General features: G+C 36.3%; 1 protein-coding gene across 9 annotated transcripts in view; it reads right to left on the reverse strand.

Moving 5' to 3' along the window:
* Nucleotides 1-21,799, reverse strand: part of CD47 (CD47 molecule) — a 54,819-nt gene that overhangs the window by 19,376 nt on the left and 13,644 nt on the right. For 8 of the 9 annotated variants that reach the window (XR_005793273.1, XR_005793272.1, XR_005793271.1 and 5 more), the window contains 2 exons: nt 18,621-18,968; nt 10,986-11,075 (listed from right to left, as the gene is read on the reverse strand). Coding sequence is in view for 6 of the 9 variants with exons in the window: in XM_040484420.1 (XP_040340354.1) it covers nt 10,986-11,075; nt 18,621-18,968 (438 nt within the window). In the remaining 3 variants the exon portion in view is untranslated. The remainder of the gene's footprint in view (nt 1-10,985; nt 11,076-18,620; nt 18,969-21,799) is intronic. The other variant, XM_040484421.1, reaches the window with a different exon arrangement.

Here is a 21,799-nt window from a genome sequence, read left to right on the forward strand (position 1 = left end):
TGGCAAGTTACCCAAGATTTCATTTGACTCATCCAGCCTTGAAACTTATGTGACTATGATTCAATCATGTTCCTGACTTATTACAGGGCACCAGTGTTCACATCTTCCCTATTTTCTAGGCTCAAACACTGTTTAGGATGAAATTCCACGTATAGGTCACAAAAGGCACAAATATGGTTTAAAAAAAGAAAACTTTCTCTAGACATATGTCAGATTTCTGATTTAATCCCATGCATACTGTTATCTAAATAGAGCCTGAACGTTCTGCAAAAGGGTTATAAAATAGAAGTTGTGTTTCAAACGTACCTCACAATCAATCAAACATTTATGAGACTCTGGTTTAATTCAACACATAAAAGAGTTACTAAGATCACGTAGCAAGAATTCACCTCGGAGTACAGTACAAATTCATGCAAAGAGGCAGACATATCATTCTTAACAAAAATAAGAGTGTGAACCTCATATAAAATTCCACCTTTTCAGACTCAGAAGAGCTTTAGGAGAAAAATAATGCCAACAATAGTCACAAAAATAAACCACCACTTTTCAAACCTTTGCATATAAATGCACTACATGTTCCAGATAGCTGTTGTTCCTGTTAATTAGTTCAACTACTACTTATTTTCAAGGATACTATCTTCTTCCTTAAATTAAGTAGCCATTTCTATCAAAAATATCAGTGGAGTCTACTTATGTAACCACAGGCAATGAAGGAGTTCATCTCTATATACCTTTAGTGAACCTATAAAAACAAATTCTTTTGACTCATTTTCTTGCTCACGATGGTGCCTATGCAGGTCCTATAGCAAGTATGGAGAAAGCACCTTGTTGCTAAGTCAGCTGTCAAAGTTTTCAGTGTAGCTAAAAAGTCAGGAATCTGATATAGATGTCAGAGAACCCAATAATCTCAAGGATCTTTTATTGGTGATTTTTTTCTGGCCCTTTATTAAGTATAATTACTCTTATTTATCAAACCTATAAAAACTTTAAATGTATCAAAGAAAATAAATTCAAGTAATTTCCCACTTAGCATTAAGATAAAAATGATACAATGTGCCTTTTTTTGTAATTCAAATCTAACAGACTTTATTTTCTTTTAATATTCTGACAATTTTGTTTCAAATTTTTATTTCAATTCGTTAGCCAATAGTGTAATATTGGTGTCAAAAGTAGAATTTAGTTATTCTTCACTTACAACACCTAATGCTCACCACAAGTACCCTCCTTAATGCCCCCTTGCCCATTTATAGCCCATCCCCCTGCCCACCTCCCTCCACCAATCCTCAGTTTGTTCTCTACAGTAAAGAGTCTCTTATGGCTTGTTTCCCTCTTTTTTCCCTTCCCACGTGCTGTTTTGTTTTTTAAATCCCACATACAAGTAAAATCATATGGTATTTGTCTTTCTCTGATGACTTTCACTTAGTGTAATACACTCTAGCTCCATCCACATTCTTGTAAATGGCAAGATTTCATTCCTTTTGATGGCTGAGTAATATTCCAGTGTGTGTGTGTGTGTGTGTGTGTGTGTGTGTGTGTGTGTGTGTATCCCACATCTTCTTTATCCATTCATTGGTCAATGGACATTTGGGCTCTTTCCATAGTTTGGCGATTGTTGATAGTGTTTCTATAAACACTGGGGTGCAAGTGTCCCTTTGAATCTGTATTTTTGTATCCTTTGGTTAAATACCTAATAGGGCAATTGCTGGGCTGTAGGGTAGTTCTATCTTTAACTTTCTGAGGAAACTCCATACTGTTTTCCAGAGTGGCTGCACCAGTTTGCATTCCCAACAGTGTAAGAGGGTTCCGCTTTCTCTGTATCCTTGCCAACATCTGTTGTTTCCTGTGCTAATTTTAGCCATTCTGACAAGTGTCAGGTGCTATTTCATTGTGGTTTTGATTTGTATATCCCTGGTGATGAGCAATATTGAGCATCTTTTCATGTGTCTGTTAGCCATCTGGATGTCTTCTTTGGAAAAATGTCTTTTGAGGTCTTCTGCCCATTTCTTAATTGGAAATTTGTTTTTTGGGTGTTCAGTTGGATAAGTTCTTTGTAAATTTTGGATACTAACCCTTTATCAGCTATGCTGTTTGCAAATGTCTTCTCCCATTCCACAGAGTGCCTTTGAGTTTTGTTGATTGTTTCCTTTGCTGTGCAGAAGCTTTTTATCTTTAAGTCTCAATAGTTCATGTTTGCTTTTGTTTCCCTTGCCTCCAAAGATGTGTCTAGTAAGAAGATGCTACGGCCAAGGTCAAAGATGTTGTTGCCTGTTTTCTCCTTTAGGATTTTGATGGTTTCCTGGCTCACACTTAGGCCTTTCATCCATTTTGAATTTATTTTTGTGTATGGTGTGAGGAAGTGGTCCAGTTTCATTCTTCTGACCTTAACTGCAGGCTCTTATCAAACTTCCTGGTTGTTTAGCATAGATTTTTAAAATCTATGTAATTTTAAAAATCAGCACGTGTTAAAAGATCCTCCTCAGCTAAAAGTACTGAAATCAATACAAAAAATAAAATAAGACAATAACACTCCTTATGTTTTAAGACTTTATTTTTTTAGTATAGTTTTAGGTTTACAACAAAATGAAAGGAAGGTACAGAGAATTCCCATATATACCCTACCCCTAAACACGAGTGACCTTCCCCATTATCAACATTACTCATCAAAATGGTATATTTTCTACAAAGGATAAACCTATGTTGACACATCCTAATCATCCAAAGTCCCTAGTTTACCGTAGGGGTTCACTCTTGTTGTATGTTCTTTAGTTTATAGAAATGTATAATGACACCTATCCATCATTATATAGTACAGAGTAACTTCACTGCCCTAAAAATCCTGTGCTCTGGCCTATGCATTTCTCCTCCACCCCAGCCCCTTCCCTGGCAATCACTCATCTTTTTATTATATCCACAATTGTGGCTCTTTCAGAGTGTCTTATAATTGGTATCATAAAGTATGCAGCCTTTTCAGATTGACTTCACTTAATAATATGTATTTAAGTATCCCCATGTCTTTTTATGGCAACTTGAGAGCTCATTTCTTTTCATTGTTGAATAATATCCATGTATGGATGTACCAGTTTATCCACTCACCTGTTGTAGAACAGTAAAGCTGCCATAAATATCTGTGTGCCAGTTTCTGTGTGGACGTAAGTTTCCAACTCCACTTGGATAAATATCAAGGAGCACAACTGCCAGATTATATGGGAAGAACATGTTCAGATTTTAAAGAAACTGCCAAACTGTCCTCCAAGGTGGCTGTACCATTTTGCATTCCCATTAGCAATGTATGAGAGTTCCTACTGCTCTACATCCTCATAAGCATTTGGTGTTGTCAGTATTTATATTTTTAACAAAAACTTATAACCCTAATGCTGCCTGACAAAGGAGTACCAAATATATGGGGGAGAACTATTATATTTTTGATAATAAATTAGGAATTCTAAAATTTTCCCCTTTTACATATTCTATAAAATAATTAAATATAGCCAGCTACTTCTCAGAAATGAGCGAGGCTGATTAATTTGTTTGTTTTAGAAATATTTACTATGTACCGACAATGTAGCAAGCCCTTTTCTTAGCTGAAATTCTATCAATGAAATCAAGGTACAAGTAGAAGATTGTGCAACAATAATGGTGCACTTACCATGTGATAATCACTATTCTAAGTGCTGGCATTGAACAAAAAACCCAAATACTTCTGCCTCAAAGCCCTTACATTCTAGTGTGTGTGTGTGTGTGTGTGTGTGTGTGTGTGTGTGTGTGTACACATGCGTGTGCACCTGTATGTGTGTGTTAGGGGTAAGGGAGAAGCGACTGATGGAATGTTACTCCCTGGCCTTCTTTCCCAGTTCAGTAAAAGGTGTGGGTCTCCTCTAGCCTAAGAAAGCCCCTTTATGTATTTAATCTTCAAATTCAAATGTGAATAAAAAATGACATGTCCCTCTAACCACCTGAAACAACAGCTAATGTCATGAATACATAGTCCATTTAGGTTTTCTTGTCTCCTTGTGACTAACAGAAGGGACATACAAGAAAAAAATGCAGGCTGTGGTTGATAAAATATAGTGAAATTACCAGATCAACTTGGAGATCAAATAAAAGCTGTCACCCTAGTTTTCATGATATTCCAAAGACAGGATTCAATATGCCCATACAGATCTACAAAGACCTCAGTCTATCCAACCAACAAACCCCCAAATCTATGAATGCGATACCTGCTCAAAGGCATGACATTTAGATGTTTCCTCTACTGAGTGGTCAGTGAGTTAGTGGTCAGATAAGAAGGCTAATCAGCGAGATGTAATGCATACCAGATTAAGAAGAAATCATAAAGGAAGACATGTCTGACTTCATTATTTTCTGACAACTTTAGGAGAGTAATTGTAAGATCTTTTTGGTATCTGTTCAGCTGCAAATCAATATTGTCTTTGATGCAGGATAAAACACATCCAATCACTTTGAAAGTGAAATTACAATTTCCAAATTTTTAATTATTTAATTAAATTACTACTTTACAAATATTTAACATACTCATAAAAAAAATAACAAAGGCTATGTGAATCTGGTGCTGGAGAAAACAGAATATGAATACCCATTATAAACTGATTACTTGCCAAAAGGCAAGTAAAGGATTTTATAATAAACTGCATGCACTATCCAACTGGCTTTGATGAAACAATTTAGTAAAAATGAATCCTGACTAAAAATCACATTCCTGGTCTATAGGACGCAGAAATAAAAAAGCCCAGGCACTGTACAGAAAGCACTTTGAATACAGAAGATTAAAGAAGAGGATGTCCAACACAGTAACTGCCTTTCTTTGGTTCCAAATGTTCCCTGATCTTATGGATGGTGCCATAACTTCAGAGTATATGCAGGAAGCTGGGATGCTTGAATTTGTAAAAAGTCGAAGGAATAACAATTACATTTCTACAAGAGTACACTGCCAAGCTACAGTTTTGTTCAGTTCTTCCTACAATAAAACCAGGGCATAAAAACATTTAATAACACAGTGTGATAATTATGTGGAAAGGACCAAGGGAAGGCACTCTAAGTCCAAGATTAGTGAATGAAATTCAAAGGAAACTTAATAACAAAGTCCTATTAATAGTATCCATCAACCAGGGCACAGAATGATTCTTTGTAATAGTATTTATTGTGCCAATATTTTACCTTCCTGGATAGAAATTTCCTGGAGCAAATTAGTATATATCCTCACTTCTTCAGAATGATTTTTCTGATCTACAAAGAAATCCCCTGCTCCGTTACGTTATTTTTTTAGGTGTGCTCACGGTCTAACTAATTTCAATGTCAATAAAATAGTCCTAAAAATTGGATTCAAGGTCTTAATAGGATCTCAAAGCTGTTGTGGTAATTTTTTTTCTTGAATTTCGCAACAATGACTTCTACAGGAACATATAACCAAATACCTCTGAGCAGTAACCAAAATCTTTGTGGAGTAATTTTGAGCAAGGACTAGAAAGTTAGAAAAGGACATGAAAGATGCCCAGAATGCATGAATATGAAATAAATTACAGTGGTCCTTGTTTGGCTCAGTTTCAATATGCATGAATTTCAGTTGCCATGGTTTAAAATACACAAATGCCCCCAAATTACAGTAGAAATTTCAGTTATCGCAATACCACAATAAATTAACTGAGTACTTGCATGAAGTGCAAACTTCACTGTTATCTCTTCAGTACACAAATCACCCTGTTAATATCAGATGTGTATCATGATCAGTGACCAATCATGTCACTTCTTTCAAAGACTGTTGGTGACTGCTCACTGAACACCTGTTATTCAGTTCATGCACAGACAGCAAAGCAGGTGTTGTGTAACTTTGTTGTGTTCCAGTAATAAATCAGTGTGATACTTTATGATGGATTATCAAAGCAGGAAACAGGCAACAAAGATGAAAGAGTAAAGAAATATAAAGTGGTAATGTTGGAAGTGAAATTCGAATAAAATGTAAATGGCATCATAGAAGAAACAACTGGATGAGGGAATATCAACAATACTGCCATTCAAGGGACTCTAGATATACAGTCAGAGAAACTCAGTAAAAGTGAACTTATTGGCATAAATGGGGAGAGTGAGTAGGTTGTGACAAAAGGAACACAGATGTCCCAAGAGCGGTGACTCTGGCAAAAAACTTCACATGAAAGAAATTGTGGGAGATATTGTGTAACCCTGTAAATGCAAAGGATAAAATGCTGGAAGCTGATCCCAACTTAAAAAGGAGTATGACAATTCACTGAGGCATAAAAAAGATGCCTGCTCTGTATTCAAAGTTCTATAATAAGAAGGCGGTAAGTCCAAATGTCCACAGATGGACAAATGGATAAAGAAGATGTGGTATATATATATATATATATACACATACACACACACACACACACACACACACACACACACACACACACCATGGAGTATTACTCGGCAATCAAAAAGAATGAAATCCTGCCATTTGCAACTATGTGGATGAAACTAGAGGGTACTATGCTAAGCGAAAATAGTCAGAGACAGATCACATGACTTCACTCATATGAGGGCTTTAAGATACAAAACAGATGAACATAAGGGAAGGGAAGCAAAAATACTATAAAAACAGGAAGGGGGACAAAACATAAGAGACTCTTAAATATGGAGAACAAACAGAGGGTTACTGGAGGGGTTGTGGGAGGGGGGATGGGCTAAATGTGTAAGGGGCATTAAGGAATCTACTCCCGAAATCATTGTTGCACTATATGCTAACTAACTTGGATGTAAATTAAAAATAAATAAATAAATAAATAAATAAATGGTAAAAAAAAAAAAAAAGGAGGCAAGCACTGTTCCAACTACTCTTGATGAAACACTTTAATTCTCAATGTTTTTGATGTTTCAATTTACCGTCTACTAAGTATTACTTTTTTTCCTTTCCTACTAGTGTTATTACTGACAGTAAAAGTTTTAATGTTTTGACAAAAATGTTAAAGGTCGTGGAGCAATAGTAGTTTTTTGCATTTATTTTAGATTGCTTTGCAAAGTTTCAGCTTACCTGGTCACGTTTATTGTCTCACAGTTTTGTGGAAAGACTCCTTGTAAAAAGTTCAAAGGAAGGAAAAGTAAGAATGTATATGCCTAACTCAAAGAATTTCAGAATGTTAGTAAGTTCCTGATATGGAATTGAATCTTAACCCTATAGGAACCAGAGATTTTGGTGGGTAACACTTGAAACCACTTATGAAACACCTAAATGATAGAAATTACCTGGTATGTTGTCAAAGACTAAGAAAGAAGAAACCTGGAAATCAAGCCAGTACCTTAATTGTCATTAAGGGAAACTGTCAAGCAGGAAACTGTGAGTTGGTATAGTTTTAGAAAAAAACACAAAGTGCCTCAAATATAATACTACTAGGGATTTGTGACTTTGGTTGAGACTCAGTGTTTGATTCTAGTAACCTCTGAGCTTGCTAAGCATTAAGATTCTGCTTAAAAGTTTATGAGTTAAAGATAAAGGCAAAGGTATTCAGGAACATTTCCCTGTGAGAAACCTTTGTCTTCAAAACATGGTCTAGGGCTCACCAAGTCCTGGCTTGGCTTCAGCAGTTTAAAAGTCTTCTCAGGCTTCTTCCTCAGTAGGATCAATCGCATCTTGAGATACAGTTCAAGATACATTTCTGGTAGAAAGTAACTCTTTCTCCTAAAAATGAAGGTACAACCTGTTCTTTACTACATGTTTAGCCTATGGGAAGTCCAAGTTTAATCTTGGGCTACCAAAAGACTGACATGCAGAACCAGAAAACCACTGAGAAAAACCTCCAGTGGTCAAATACAGTCTATAAATGGTAATCTGAAACAGTTAAGGAGAACTAGCAATCTAGAAAGTGAAAGTCATGGGTCTGAGTTACTATTAATACTTCAGGGGCTACATGATACCACACTGTAAAAAACATATAACCAAGTGGCAAGTGAAAAACAGAGGGGCTCTCCTGTTTGGTGGAATCTCTAGGCCATAAATAGGAGGTCTCTTAGAAAGCATACCAAAGTAAAAGGTAGACTTAGATCCATAACTATCCCAAAAATGTGACAGAAGGCACAGAACATGCACACTTACATGTCTCCTCAACTGAAATGTGGGTGCTACAAAGCCAGGGGCAATATGCATTTCACTTCCACATCTCGAGCCTATAGCCCATGCCTAGCAATCAGTAGGCACCCTGTCAATAGACATTTGTTGAATAAATTAAAACAAAGTAGGTCTACATTCTGCTCTGTCAGTAATAGTTTCATCTACTCAGTATGTGTACCCACATATAGGTTCACTCTTCATGGAAAAAAAAAGTTCTCAAAGTAAGTTCAAGACACGGAGGCAGTATACTGCAGTGGTAAATAGCACTGGTTCAAATCCCAGTACTACCAGAGAACAGCTGGGGGGTTGTGGCCAACTGCCTAACCTACCTGCACTTCCGTATTTTTCTACAAAATGGGAATAACAATGGTACCTACCCCCACAGAGTTCTTGTGAGATGAAAATGTGACTGCAGATGTGCTCCGCAGCATCTATCATACAGAGCAAGAGTTCCACAAATAAATAGGTGTTCTTATCATAAACACCTTTAAATGTGAGTCCAGACTGAGCGAATCAAATATATAGGTCCTCCTCCACACATACACACACACCCCACATATACTTGTTCTAAGAAGAGCCTAAATAAAAAATTGCCATCAAAATATTTTCTTAGCTTAATTAGCATGTTCTTTAAAATATGATCAGTGGAATAAACAAAAAAAGAGCATTCAACCTAACACAAAAATGAAAATTAAAACAAGATGCTTTTTTGGTCATCAAATTACTAGCAAAGATTTTAGAATTATAATTATGTCAGGATTTGGAGGTAAAAAACAGATATTCTTGGGGCACCTGGGTGGCTTAGTCGGTTAAGCATCTGACTCCTGGTTTTGGCTCAGGTCATGATCTCACAGTATGTGAGTTCAAGCCCTGCGTCAGGCTCCGCAGTAATAGTGCTTAGGATTCTCTCTCTTTCCCTCTCTCTCTGCCCCTCCCCTGCTCATTCTCTCAAAATAAATAAACTTATTAAAGAAACAGATATTCTCATCTGTAAGTAATTGATACAAACTTTCTAGAAAACATTTTGGCAGTATGTATCAAGAGCCTTAAAATACCTCTGCCGTTTCCAGTCTTACCTATCTTTAGCAGAATTACTTTCATAGTATCAAAAAACTTGGAAACATCCTTAATATCCATCAAGATGAGAGCTAAGTAAATTATACTGCATCCATAAAAGTAGAGCATAGGCAGCTATAAAAATTTTTCTGAAAACAAGGGGGGAAATTAGGATGTAAGTATGTAAGTTACATCAGTCCATATATGGTTTTCCTTCTTAAAGAAAGGTTAACAAAAATACATAGAAAAAAACAGAAAGGGAAGAAGAAAATTCACTATAATATACCAATAGTTTATTTCTAGGTTCTGGGACTTCAGATTTTTATTTTTTCTCTATAATTTCCAATTTTGTATAAGGGTTCTTAAAGTGGTATTTATTATTTTTTAAGTCAGAAAAAAATTGTAAAGCTTATTTTGTAAAAATAGGGCTGATAGTAAACAGGCTAACTCCTGGTTCAGTCAATGAAGAGTAATGTCATTAATGAGAATGCTATGATCAGCAAACTTCAATCAAACCAAATGCAACAAATCACACTGTTGTGAAATAATTTCATTATCTTAAAAAAAAAAAGACTATTCTCTACTTCAAACATATGACATAGGCTTAAGGCCTGGGCTGCCAATAAGGGTAAAGGCTTTCCCTAACATCAATACAGACTGAATAGGTCTTGATGCTGTATCAGTCTTTTTCGTGATATAAAAGACTTACCGAAATCCTAAGAAAATTTCCATAAGAAGTCTAGAATCTTTTTTGAAAATAAAAGTTTTGAAATGTCTTGACAGTTGTCACTGTTAGCCCTTTTCTTCCCTTTCTTTGCCTTTTAGACAAAAGTTGAGAACAGCTTTGAAATCACAAAGCATTTCCAGAGTGTGATACATTGAGAAGAGCCCTTAGAATATATAATCAGTCATCTCTCTTCCATTTTCAGATCACTTTAGATTTCTGAGTAAAAGTGAAATTCATGAAATATACAATAAGCCAATCCACTACCACATTTTATTATTTTTTTTACTTTTTTAAAAGTTATAGAATGAAATAAATGAAATCAGCATCATTCACACCTTGCCTTGTATAAATGCTTGCTGGCCTTCAATGACTGACCTCTCACTGTGTGAAAGGGAGATGAGGAATACATCTCACATGTTAAAAGTTTAGAAGTTTACACTGTCACCTCAGAACTTCACTAATTTAGTAAATTTCTTTTACCAAACCAGTAGGGAAATATGGTTGAGTATAAGCATCAACCAGAATACATACTACCTTTTCACCTAGTAGTGACCATTCTACATTGTTAATGCTGATTCTGATATAGCATCAAGATTTTCCCTGACAAGTTTGGTCACGTGATTATTACAATAAAACACGATCCAAAACCACAATTTTCCTGTGGCCACTTCCTTACAGAATCATAGTAAGAATGACAACACACAGTTCAAATGGGGCTTTTGATGAACACATGGACACGGACAAGTGCAAACTGGGAAAATAAAAAGTATAATATTCTACCCTAACACTAAGGTGGGCTGTGACCATCTCTTTGCCAAAATAATATGTGTAAATGCTCTGAAAATATTGAACTCTACATAAGTTTAAGGTATTGTTATTGCTAGGATTCCCACCAGTCATTCTTAAGAAATTAAAAAAAAAAGGCACTTATGAATCAAGAAGAATATTAAGACTGTATATTCTTATTTATCACATTATCACACTTTTTAATACAAGTCAGGTAAAATATTTCACTGATATTACCTCCCAGAAATAATCTTTTCATCATTAAAACATAAACAAAAAATAGAAATAAATACTTACTCACAATACCAAACTGTCCCCAAGAAAGTAGTACAGCCAAAATTGGGAAAATGACAATGAGGATATTTTCATTTGGAGAAAACCATGAAACTGGGAAGAAAACAAAGTCGCAATTAATATTTACTATAATCATGTTAAGTCCTGCCATTGAATAGTCAACAATATATTTTACTGTAAAGATAGAAAATAAAAATAATTTATTAAAGCTGTGGCCTTAAAATAATTACAAATTACACAAATAATTTACTTATACAACAAATTTTATTTATGAAAAAAGAAGCTAATTTAAGTGTGTTTTCCATGTTTTCCCTAACCTATCATTTGTGGAAGAAGACAGTATGGCACAGCTGAGAACAGGGCTCTGGCTGGCTTGAAAGCTAACTCTATGTTACAAGCTTTGTGACCCTGGACAAAGTCTTAACACCTCTCTGTTCTTCAGTGACCTCAATTGTTAACCCCAGTACAACAGAATACCTATACCCTGAAGGACTGTTGTGACTATTAACAAAGCTAATAACGTGAAATGGGCTTAAAACAAAGCTTGACATGTACCAAGTACTCAGTCAACCTTCACTACAATGATTGTAACATTAGGTATTCAGGAAGCTTCTGTTAAGTGGGTCACATGTTACCTAGACAGTGAAAATAATAGTCACACAGTCTATATGAAAAAAATCGTGACATTAAGATATCAAATAACTTGAGAACTTTTTAAAAATTAAATTGAATCATATCTTAACACTAATACACTGATTTTATCATGGTATTTCTTCTCTAACAATAAAGCTAAGCAAATGCACTAAAAACATTTCAAAGTTTGCCTCTACAATGGGGACTTGCTGAAGAACATTCCTCAATACTGCCCAAAGCAAGCACTGGTGTTCCTCTGAAACCAACCCTATTCATTCAAATCCTCCCTGGCTCTGTCTTTCCATATTGGAGTGTGAAGAATCTTGTGTGCTTTCGTACCACCACGATAGCCATGTATTTCTTATGCTACTCTTACGTTAAAACCTGATAAACGTTCGCAATGATCCACACAAAATAACGTTACAAATTCTGTCTTAGAGATACGACCTTTCAGAATCGAGCATTTTGCCCTGTATATACTAGAGATTCAACGGTTTACTGCTAAAGGTTTAATCATGAGATAGTTTGGTGAGTGAATGGAAGACCGTATCTTAAATTTTGGGTTTCTACCAAGAGATGGATTTTTCAGATACTCTAAACCAATACCGTAATTTCCAACTATATTACTGTGTATCTTCCTACACCAAAGAAAACCTATTTCAATTTGGCCAAAATTCCTACCAGGAAAAATCTTTGTAAATTATGCCTAGGTTTTTGTATCTAATGCCCAAAGGATTTAAAAGCTCTATGATCTAATGACTATTCTTAATCTACGTTCTCTATTATTTTGAGTTGTCTACATTAACTCTTTAATTCTCACAATTATTATATGAGGAACTGTTAGCCCCTCCTTAATGCTGAGGGAACTGAGGCACAGTGAACGAAGAATCCTAAGTATCTTAAGTTTTCATGTCCCAAACAGATTTCTGAGAGTCCTCCCCCTACTTCCCCACCAAACCTCCCCCCTAGGGTTTCCCCATTTCATCAGGCCAAAAATCTTATTGTCATCCTTGACTCCTTGGTTTCTCTGACACCCCATACCTGGTCCAACAGCAAATCCTGTGCCCTCTACATTCAAAATACAACCAGTATCTGATCAACATGAACAGTGTATGTTCAAGATGAGCTAACAATGAAATGTTCTTTCACTGACCTCCCTGCCTACGCAACAAAATAATCTCAGAACATATTGACAGAAACCTATTAATGAGAGAGGTGTTTAACCATGGTCTGACCACTCATTTTTCACTTATTTCACAAACATTTATTGAAACTTAAGACCCACTGTGAATTTGGCAAGTAGGACCATGAGCGTGAGCAGGGGAAGGAAATGAAGATCAGACTTTTGTGGGTAGTAAGGAGAGGTCTCTGGGTGAGGAACTGGATCTGCGCCACATAGACAGGGAAGAAGAGACACCAAAGGAACAGCAAATTCAAGCAACAAAATGGTGGCCACTGTGGCTAGAATTTAATGATACAAGAGGGGATGGGAAGAGTCTCCTGGGGTAAGGTCATATTGGGTCTTAATAGCTTGTAATAAGAGTTTGGATTTTATCACAAGAACAATGATAAGTGATTCGAAAGCTTCATCCAGGGGAGAAAAATGACCTGATTCATTTAAAATCTTTGCTAGCTATGTAGACAATGGATTAAGAAGCAGGACTGATCATAAAGTTGCTGCAGCAATTGTGTAGTAGCAGGAAAGCAACATGTGATCCACAAATACAATCTTGAGTTCATTTTCACTCCTCACATTTAAACACATAACAAGGAACTGTTTCCAAAGCAAGGTGATTAGAATGGGGATCCTGAAACATAAGCAATGGCTAGAAGAACTGGGGATTTCTACCTTAGAGAAAAACAAGCTTGGGAGAGAAACACCACAGCCTTCTTCATGAGAGAAATTACAGAATGTCAAGTTCTAGCTTAAGTTACAACTAGAACTGCCTACTAATAAACCAAGACCTTTGGGAAGGAAGAGAGTTTCATCATGTCACATGTTGAGGTAAAATGTCTGAATGACCAATTACCTGGCATGTGATAGAAGTACTTCATGAGTGAGATGGTGAAAGAGACTAAATGACTACTGGAAAACTCCAAGCCTCTATGCCGAAATAATGAGAAGTATGAGAAACATTTCAGTGACATACAGAAAGGAGGATTATAGAATAAAAAATATTATTGCCTAAGAGATGCTTAACTGAAACTTACTAGAAGGTTTATTCAAACTTCACACACTCTTTCCTCTCAGCTCTCACCCCAAGACTGTAATATGTTCTCCACAGCAAGAGTGTGTGTATGTGTGCATGTGTGCACATACGCACACATGTACATGGTGGTCCATCATTCTCTCAGTTTAAAATCACTGCTTCAGACCTCTGGCATAATTTACCTCTTCTCACTGGCACGAATGTGTTACCTCTCTCTAATTTGTTAAGGTGGAGAGTCCGAGGGTCACCAAAGTGGACATTCAAGAACCAAATGAGATGCTGGGGGGAAAAAGCCAATGTTTTATATAAAACCACTTATATACCCATTAAGCTATTGATTGATCTGTCTTGGTACTATTATCAGATGACTTTAACTATTGTTTCTCAAGGGGCGAAAAGAATAAGATACTTCTCTAAGGTCCTTCTCAATTTTCAATGTTTATGGTACTAAGAAAATAAACTAAGCTTAAAATAGTCCCTATTGGATATTTTTCCACCTTAGGAATAAGAAAGATAGTCCAAAGGCAATGCTATTCCATTCAAGCTGTGGCTGACAACTCTGCCCATTATTCTTCCCCAATTCTTGTTCAGGTAGTGTGGTCTCAAGAAGATGAACTTATTAGTGGAAAAACAAAGAAATGATATTAAGAGGATATGGTCTATGAATGAGTGTTTAAATTTTTCTTCCCAGCCTAAGTATTCTAAAAACCCAGTACTTCACTCCTCTTATCACTGTATACAAAAGGGGTAACTGGAAAAAGTGAAGAGATCACTTAAATAAATTAAATGTGCCTTTCCTTCAAATATATACATGGTAAACCTTCACAAACACCAGTTTCCACAAAAGAAGGTTAAAATAAAATTTATAACACTAAAATTCAAGCCACATTTTTATGTGATGTTTCAGGCCTGTGATGACTTTTTTGATGTGTTGACTAGGCTAGGCTAGTCCCCAGTTACTTAATTAAACCCATAATTCTACGGTGGCTCCCCAAATCCCTGCTCCCTACAATCAGCCTTTTATAATTCTCTCCCCTTGAAGAAGGGATGGGGAAGTGAATATGATGGATTTCATTTCCATGATTCTGTTATGTTATGTATCAAAAGGGATCCTGATGATGTGATTAAGGTGCCCAACCAGTTGGCTTTACAAAAGGGAAATTGCCTTTGGGAGAAGAGGGGGCTGGTCTTATCAAGTGAGCTCTGAAAAAGGTCTGAGCTCTTCCTGGAAAAGAAAATCAAAATGTGAGAGAGATTCTTTGTACAAGAGGAAGGTTCTCCTTTGCTGGCTTTATTATATGGAAGAGGCTGTGTGGCAAGGAATGAGGTGACCTCTAGGAGCTGAGAAAAGCCCCTAGCAGACATCTAGCAAAGAAACAGAAGTACAAAGAAAGAAGTCCTACAATCACAAGGAACTGAATTCTGCCACAATCTCGCCTGTTGCCTCACCTAACAAATGGTAAGACCTATGTCTATCTCCTAGAATTCTTGAGAAGATCACAGGACACAACATACATAAAGTATCTGGTATGCGCTCAAATAAATGTTAGGTTATTTTACTGTTCTTATTTATACTGCTATCATTTCCTTGAAAGTAGGGATCACATCTTACTCATTATTGAATCCCTAGTGCCTAGCACAGTGCCTGGGAATAGTAGGTACTCAATAAATCTTTTTAAGAAAGAGAAATATTAACTTATATACATCCCAAACAATTCTGTCATGGAGACAGTATCCCCATTTTACAGGTAAAAAATTGAGGGCCAGATTGGTTGAGCTTCTCAATCTAGTTTTCTTAAACTAGAAATGGTGAAGTATAGAAAAATCTTTCTAAATTCAAGTCCTGTGCTCCTTCCAAAAGTATAATACTACACAGAGACACCAGAGGTATATAAAACTCTAATTCATATATAATATTCTACACATTCAGTCCTAGTGCTCAGAAAAGGAACACAAATGGTCACCATTACTCCACATTCCATTAAGTAGATTTCTCTATTAAGTAATTTCTGTTCCTCATTTATGCCTACATTGGCAAAAAACAGCACAACATAGTGATAATGGTTTCTCCTGCTAAATCTCCAAAGTCCACATGATGGGCAAGCAGCACTACTATAGTAACTCTGTACTGCACAGTAAGAGTCTTGCCCCAAATTAACATTTTTGAGCAGAGGAGGTTTATTTCTTCTTCCAGTCAAAAATGGGTGTAAAACAGAGACAACACCAGATGCTGGCGAGGATGTGGGGAAACTAGATGGCTTGTATGTTGCTGATGAGAACGTAAGATGAAATAACCACTCTGAGAAACAGTTTGGCAGTTTCTTTAAAAACTAAGCATATACTTACATACAACCAGTAATCATACTTCTGGGCATTTATCCAGAGAAATGAAGACTACGTCCACACAGAAACCTGTACATGATTTTTCACAGCAGATTCATTTGTAATAGCCAAAAGCTGGAAACCACCAAAATGTCCTACAACAGGTGAATGGTTAAACAAGCTGTGATACACCCATACCGTGGAATACTACTTAGCTCAGAGAGAGGAAGTGTGGGGGAAACAAACTATTGATACGCACAGCAAATTGGATAGTTCTCAACAGCATCGTGCTGAGTAGAAAAAGCCAATCTCAAAATACTGTATGATTCTACTTATATGACACTGTTGAAATGACAAAATCATAGCCATAGAGAATACATTAATGTGTGCCAGGTTGGGTACAGTTGGGGGTGACTATAAAGGGATTGCATGAGGAAGATCTTTGTGTTAATGGAACAATGGTTCTGAATCTTGACTGTGGTGGTAGTTACTTAAAAATACACATGTGATAAAATGACAAAGAAATATGCACACATTGTACCATTGTGAACCTGCTGGTTTTGATACTTTACTACAGTTACAGAAGACGTAATCACTGGGGGAAACTGGGCACAGTAGACAGCATCTTTCTGTTCAATCTTTACAATTTCCTATGAATCTTTATTTCAAAAAATAAAAATGGGTGCAAAGCCAAATGTCTGAAACTTCTTGTATAGTATTCAACATTCTCTGCAAGAAAATAATACCTTCTCATTCTAATGGCCCAAAAGGTAAGTACAACTCATTTTTTTATAGGGTACTTTGAAAACAAAGAAAAATAAAATAATTGCACATGAAAATATAAATTTGGTCTTCATCTCAGATACTGGTATTTCTTTCCCATCCATCTTCACGCCATCTTCTGGCCTTTCAAATCTCGTATCTTGAGTTTAACAGTCTGTCTCTCAGGGACTGACACTATACTCCAAAACTGCTGCTCCCCGCCCGCTCCATCTTGTTTTTTCATTCCCACAGAAGTATACATTCCTTCAGAAAAATTTCAAGTAGGTGTCAGGTTACCTAATTCTAGGTAATCCCAGTGTTTGAATGGTCAGACCCTGCTGAAAGATACACATTTTTTTTTTTAAAGCTTCTTAGTCCCAGTTAATGTCAAATTAATACAAGTTACAACATAAGAGATTTCCTAGCAGCATCGCCTTCCAAACTCTGCCAGCCCGCTCTAAACTATCTCCTACCCATTCCTCACTGCACAAAAATCCCTCTTACAATATCCCAGGCCAGCTTTAACAACTTGATAAATCTTACTTCATAAAATAAACATTCCAGGAACACAACCAACATTTGCAAAGCACTTTGATTTACAAAGAACTTACATATGAGATCTCATTTGATGCTCATTACACTGCAGAATACATAAAAGCAGGGATCTACTTTCATCCCCATCCCAGAGATAAGGGAGGTAACTTGGACTCAGAGAAGATAGTTCTCAAGATCATATGGGCAAATAGTTAAGTTGCAAAATAGGTGATCGAATTTAGATTTCCTGATTCCTAACCCTAAACACTGTCAAAAGATTCCACCAAATTAAACAGGTCATTCTCAGTCTGGTGACAGACATTTTATAATGTCTCAACACTAGGGGAAGACAAAGAGGTGATCCAACTGAACTGTTCTGGTCCCATCAAAGCAGAGGTTCTCAAAGTATGGTCTAATCCTAAAATCAGTAATATGTCTAGTGATTCTAAACAGATACTTCAAACAGAAGGTCATGATGCACTTGTATGTGGTTGAAGAAATCAGATGGCACAATAAAGAAAAGAAAGCAGGTTGTTTACTTCAACTAACTACTGCTTTATACAACTCACCAAGCCAAGTTTGTGAAGAAAGGGCAGAACCATGGTGCTATAATCAAGGCTGAATTCAAACACACTGAATTGGATCTCTAGTTCTTCCAAATCTTGGCCAATGAAGAAAACACCAAAGCAAAGCTAAGCATAGGAAGACTTAAGGACTCATCCATGATAACCTGATTTTTTAATCTCCTGAGTCTCCTAATCTAGTCTCTGCAGAGGGGACACGGCTGGCACTCGTCAACCCTTGGTCAAAGTGTAAGGTTAAAGAAAAGGCCAAATAATTGGAAAGAGGCTGGAAAATTAATCACATGAAAGAGAGTACTTTTGATGGCAGCAAACAGAAATGCAGCATAGATGACCTTAGGACTGTTCACCCCAAAGGAATAGTCCTGGGACCAAAAGTGTGAGAACCACACAATATACAAATTAACCAACAGCAAAGGAGTTTTACTCTGAAAAGTAGAAAAGCAAGTAAGATAAAACTCATGATCTTAAAGCTGATAAACATTACATCAACATTATTAATAGCCTGTGCTTTGCCTAGCCCCATTCTGCCCCCTTTCTAATAGGATCAGGATGCTACAGGACAAATAAATGAGAAGCTTTTATAGAAATCTTACCAATACGGTATTTTAGTTCTATGATGGTTTCGCCTTCTCTGCTTAATTCTGTTACTTCACAAGTGTAGTTTCCTACAACAGCCTCTTCCTTGTTCATCTCCAAAGAGGCAATGCCATTTAGTAATTTTTGTGGTATGATTTTTGTACTCTTAAATTTATTGTCGCGAGTGGTCTTTTCTACAGCGCCATCAAAGGTGAAAATGTCTTTTCCTCTAAATTTCCACTTTACATACATTTCATTAATGTTTGTGGCCTCCACATTATTAACATAGCATGGGATGATAACAGTTTCATTGCAAGCAGTATATTCTACAGATCTGGTTATGTTAAATATTAGCTGAGCTGAACCTGAAAAAGAAAAAGAAAAAATTGTTTCATTTCATTATAGAATTCTATACTTTAAGATGTTACAAATCCTTAAGATAAAGAGCAATGCTTCTCTTGTTCATTTAAGAAAACAGTGCAACTATACAGAAGACAGGCAAGGTGAAAAAAAAAACCCAAATTATTTCAATATTAATGTGCACAGCTGGCAGAGAACACTGTAACTTTTCCTTATTCAACCTCAGTAATACAAAGTACACATTACCATGCATCTTGGGAATAAATTCAGCAACCCTGCTGGAACATGCAGGTGTAGTATCTGGCTTTGGAAGCTTTGAAGTAATCGTTACTGCCTACTGATATATGTAGAAAAATACTGTCCTCACCATGTGAAAATTTTGAACAGAAAATCAAACCAAACATTATATCCAATCTCAACTTCATATACTTCCTCCAAATAGAACTTGCTAAACTGATAGGAAGTTTATCTCTATCCTTATGTTGCATTTCCAAAAAGATGATGGAGTCTACTATAATATAAAAAGGTAAACCAGATGAATCACATCACATCTCTCCATGAGGATGGAAAGTCTTAGAATGCTAAGAAGAAAAAGCACTTTCTATGGCTTTCTTCCCACTGCAAAATACAGACAGCAATACTCATTTTGTACGTATTAGAAACAAGTATATACAATTGAAAGGCATTTTCCCACCCCTGTATTTCATTAAAACTATGGAACAACAATTTCCAAATATGTATTACAGGTATTCTTTCCTCCCAGAAACCATAAACCATTCAAAAGAAGCTAAAAAACAAGTTAAAACCAAGAGCAGATACTGCTAATAAGTAGGGTCCGGAGTAATCCTCTCGTATCCATGGTCATATTTTCTGTGGTTTCAGTTACCTGCAGTGAACCACTCTGGAAGCAGAGAATCCTCCTTCTGACACATTCTATAATTCTACATATTATACATTCATTTCATTATAAATTTCTATATTTTAAGATGCTAGAGTAGCCTAACACTATGTCACAGCGCCTACATCCTTCATCTCATCATGTAGGCATTTTATCAAGAGAAGATATTTTGAGAGACCACATTCATATAACTTTTACTATAGTATACTGTTGTAATTGTTCTATTTTATTATTAGTTACTGCTGTTAATCTCTTACTATGCCTAATTTATAAATTAAATATATAGATATGTATAGAAAAAATAGTATATATAGGATTGGTACTATCTGTGGCTTCAGGCTTCCACTGGGCGTCTTGGAACATATCCCCCCGCAGGTAAGGGGGACCACCATATTTTATCCAGCTCTTCTCCGTATGATAAACTATTGTTGCCTTATAAATGAAATCTAAAATGTGCAAGAATATGGGGAAATTATAGCAGTCTTCCACATTGCTCAGCCATTTATCAACTCTTTTACCTAAGTAGTTAGCCGGCTCTTTCCTCAAAAAAACAAAGCACTAACAAATATAAATAAAACATCATCTTGAATAGCTCATCCTTAAGATTTCTTCTTTCTACATTCATAAAATGGGAATAAAAATCAGGGGTATAGAATGTTATTGTTCTAGGAACATAATTATTATTTAGTAACTGCCCACTTAAATGCCAGGATGCATAGTGGAATATGAAGTGAACAATGTTCAGAAAGCCTGAGTAAAAAGCAAGCAATTAACTTAACTTTTCTATGCCCTGGTTTACTCTCTGTGAGTAAGAGGATCAAAAACAAACACTGGCTACTTCACACAATTGTGGGGAGCACCAAAGGAGAAAACTTCTGGGCAAGCGCTCTCTAACAATACCACACTCTAAATATGAGGGGCAGTACTGTACAAGTGAGGCAACATAGCCTTTTAATGTGACAATCTGGACCTGGCAGGTCCAAACTGTTATATTTCTGGGAATGTGCAGTTTGAACCAACTTTGGGATGTCCACCGCTCACCCCTTCCCACTTCTCGGCATTGCTTGCCATCCAAACATTCACAAGTGCCAGGCAAAACCTGTACTTCCAGTAATTGTCCCTAGCCTTGGGGTTGTGAATTATTCCCCCTGAGAAGGAAGCACTGGAGGTGAGGGGGAACTACAACGTACAAAAAGGAGAGAAGTAAGTATGACGTTGGAATTAGAACGGAACGTATCATAAAATATAATGAAAGGTTTTGAAATGGACAAAAAGATTCCTGAGTGTCCTTTCAATAGAGTGCTAGGAATTGTGTGACAAATTCCCTGGGAATATCTGATTCTGTAGAGGGCTTGTGCCTTTCACTGTGTTTGTCTGTCTGGGCTATTTTACAATTTTGGTAAAACTGAGTAATGCAAATGATTCATGTACATAGAGACACAAATAAACTTTGTTCTGTAATTCACTTCTCCCTGCTGGAAGAAGAGAGGATTTCAAAAAAGCACATTTTATTGCCCTGAGGATACTGACCAGTCTTGCATCTGTTTGAAAATTCATTTCAGCATTCCTGATTGCCTATAAATGTGTCTGTTCTCTCAATTTTCTTTTAAAATCAAGGTGGTTTTACCATCTTGCTGGCTTACTTATTAAGTAACATGTGAAATAAAATCTTTGACACTTGGTCATTTTGTATTTGAGTCAAGATAAAAAAGAATATTTCTAAAAATTACCGTTTAATAAAAGAGATAAAAGTGAAGAGCTCAGTTCTCCTAACAAACTTTTTTAGAAGGCTCTAAGAAAGAAATGGCTGGCAAATACTCCATAATTTCATAACTTACATTTAGAGAATGAATTTTCTAAAGAATACAGAAAGCACTAATTGCACTCCATTATTTGTTGTAACAAAAGAATTTTATAGCTGAAGCAATTTAAGTAGAA

This window comes from Herpailurus yagouaroundi, unplaced genomic scaffold (assembly GCF_014898765.1).
Source record: "Herpailurus yagouaroundi ecotype Mexico unplaced genomic scaffold, PumYag 162, whole genome shotgun sequence".
Taxonomy (NCBI): domain Eukaryota; kingdom Metazoa; phylum Chordata; class Mammalia; order Carnivora; family Felidae; genus Herpailurus; species Herpailurus yagouaroundi.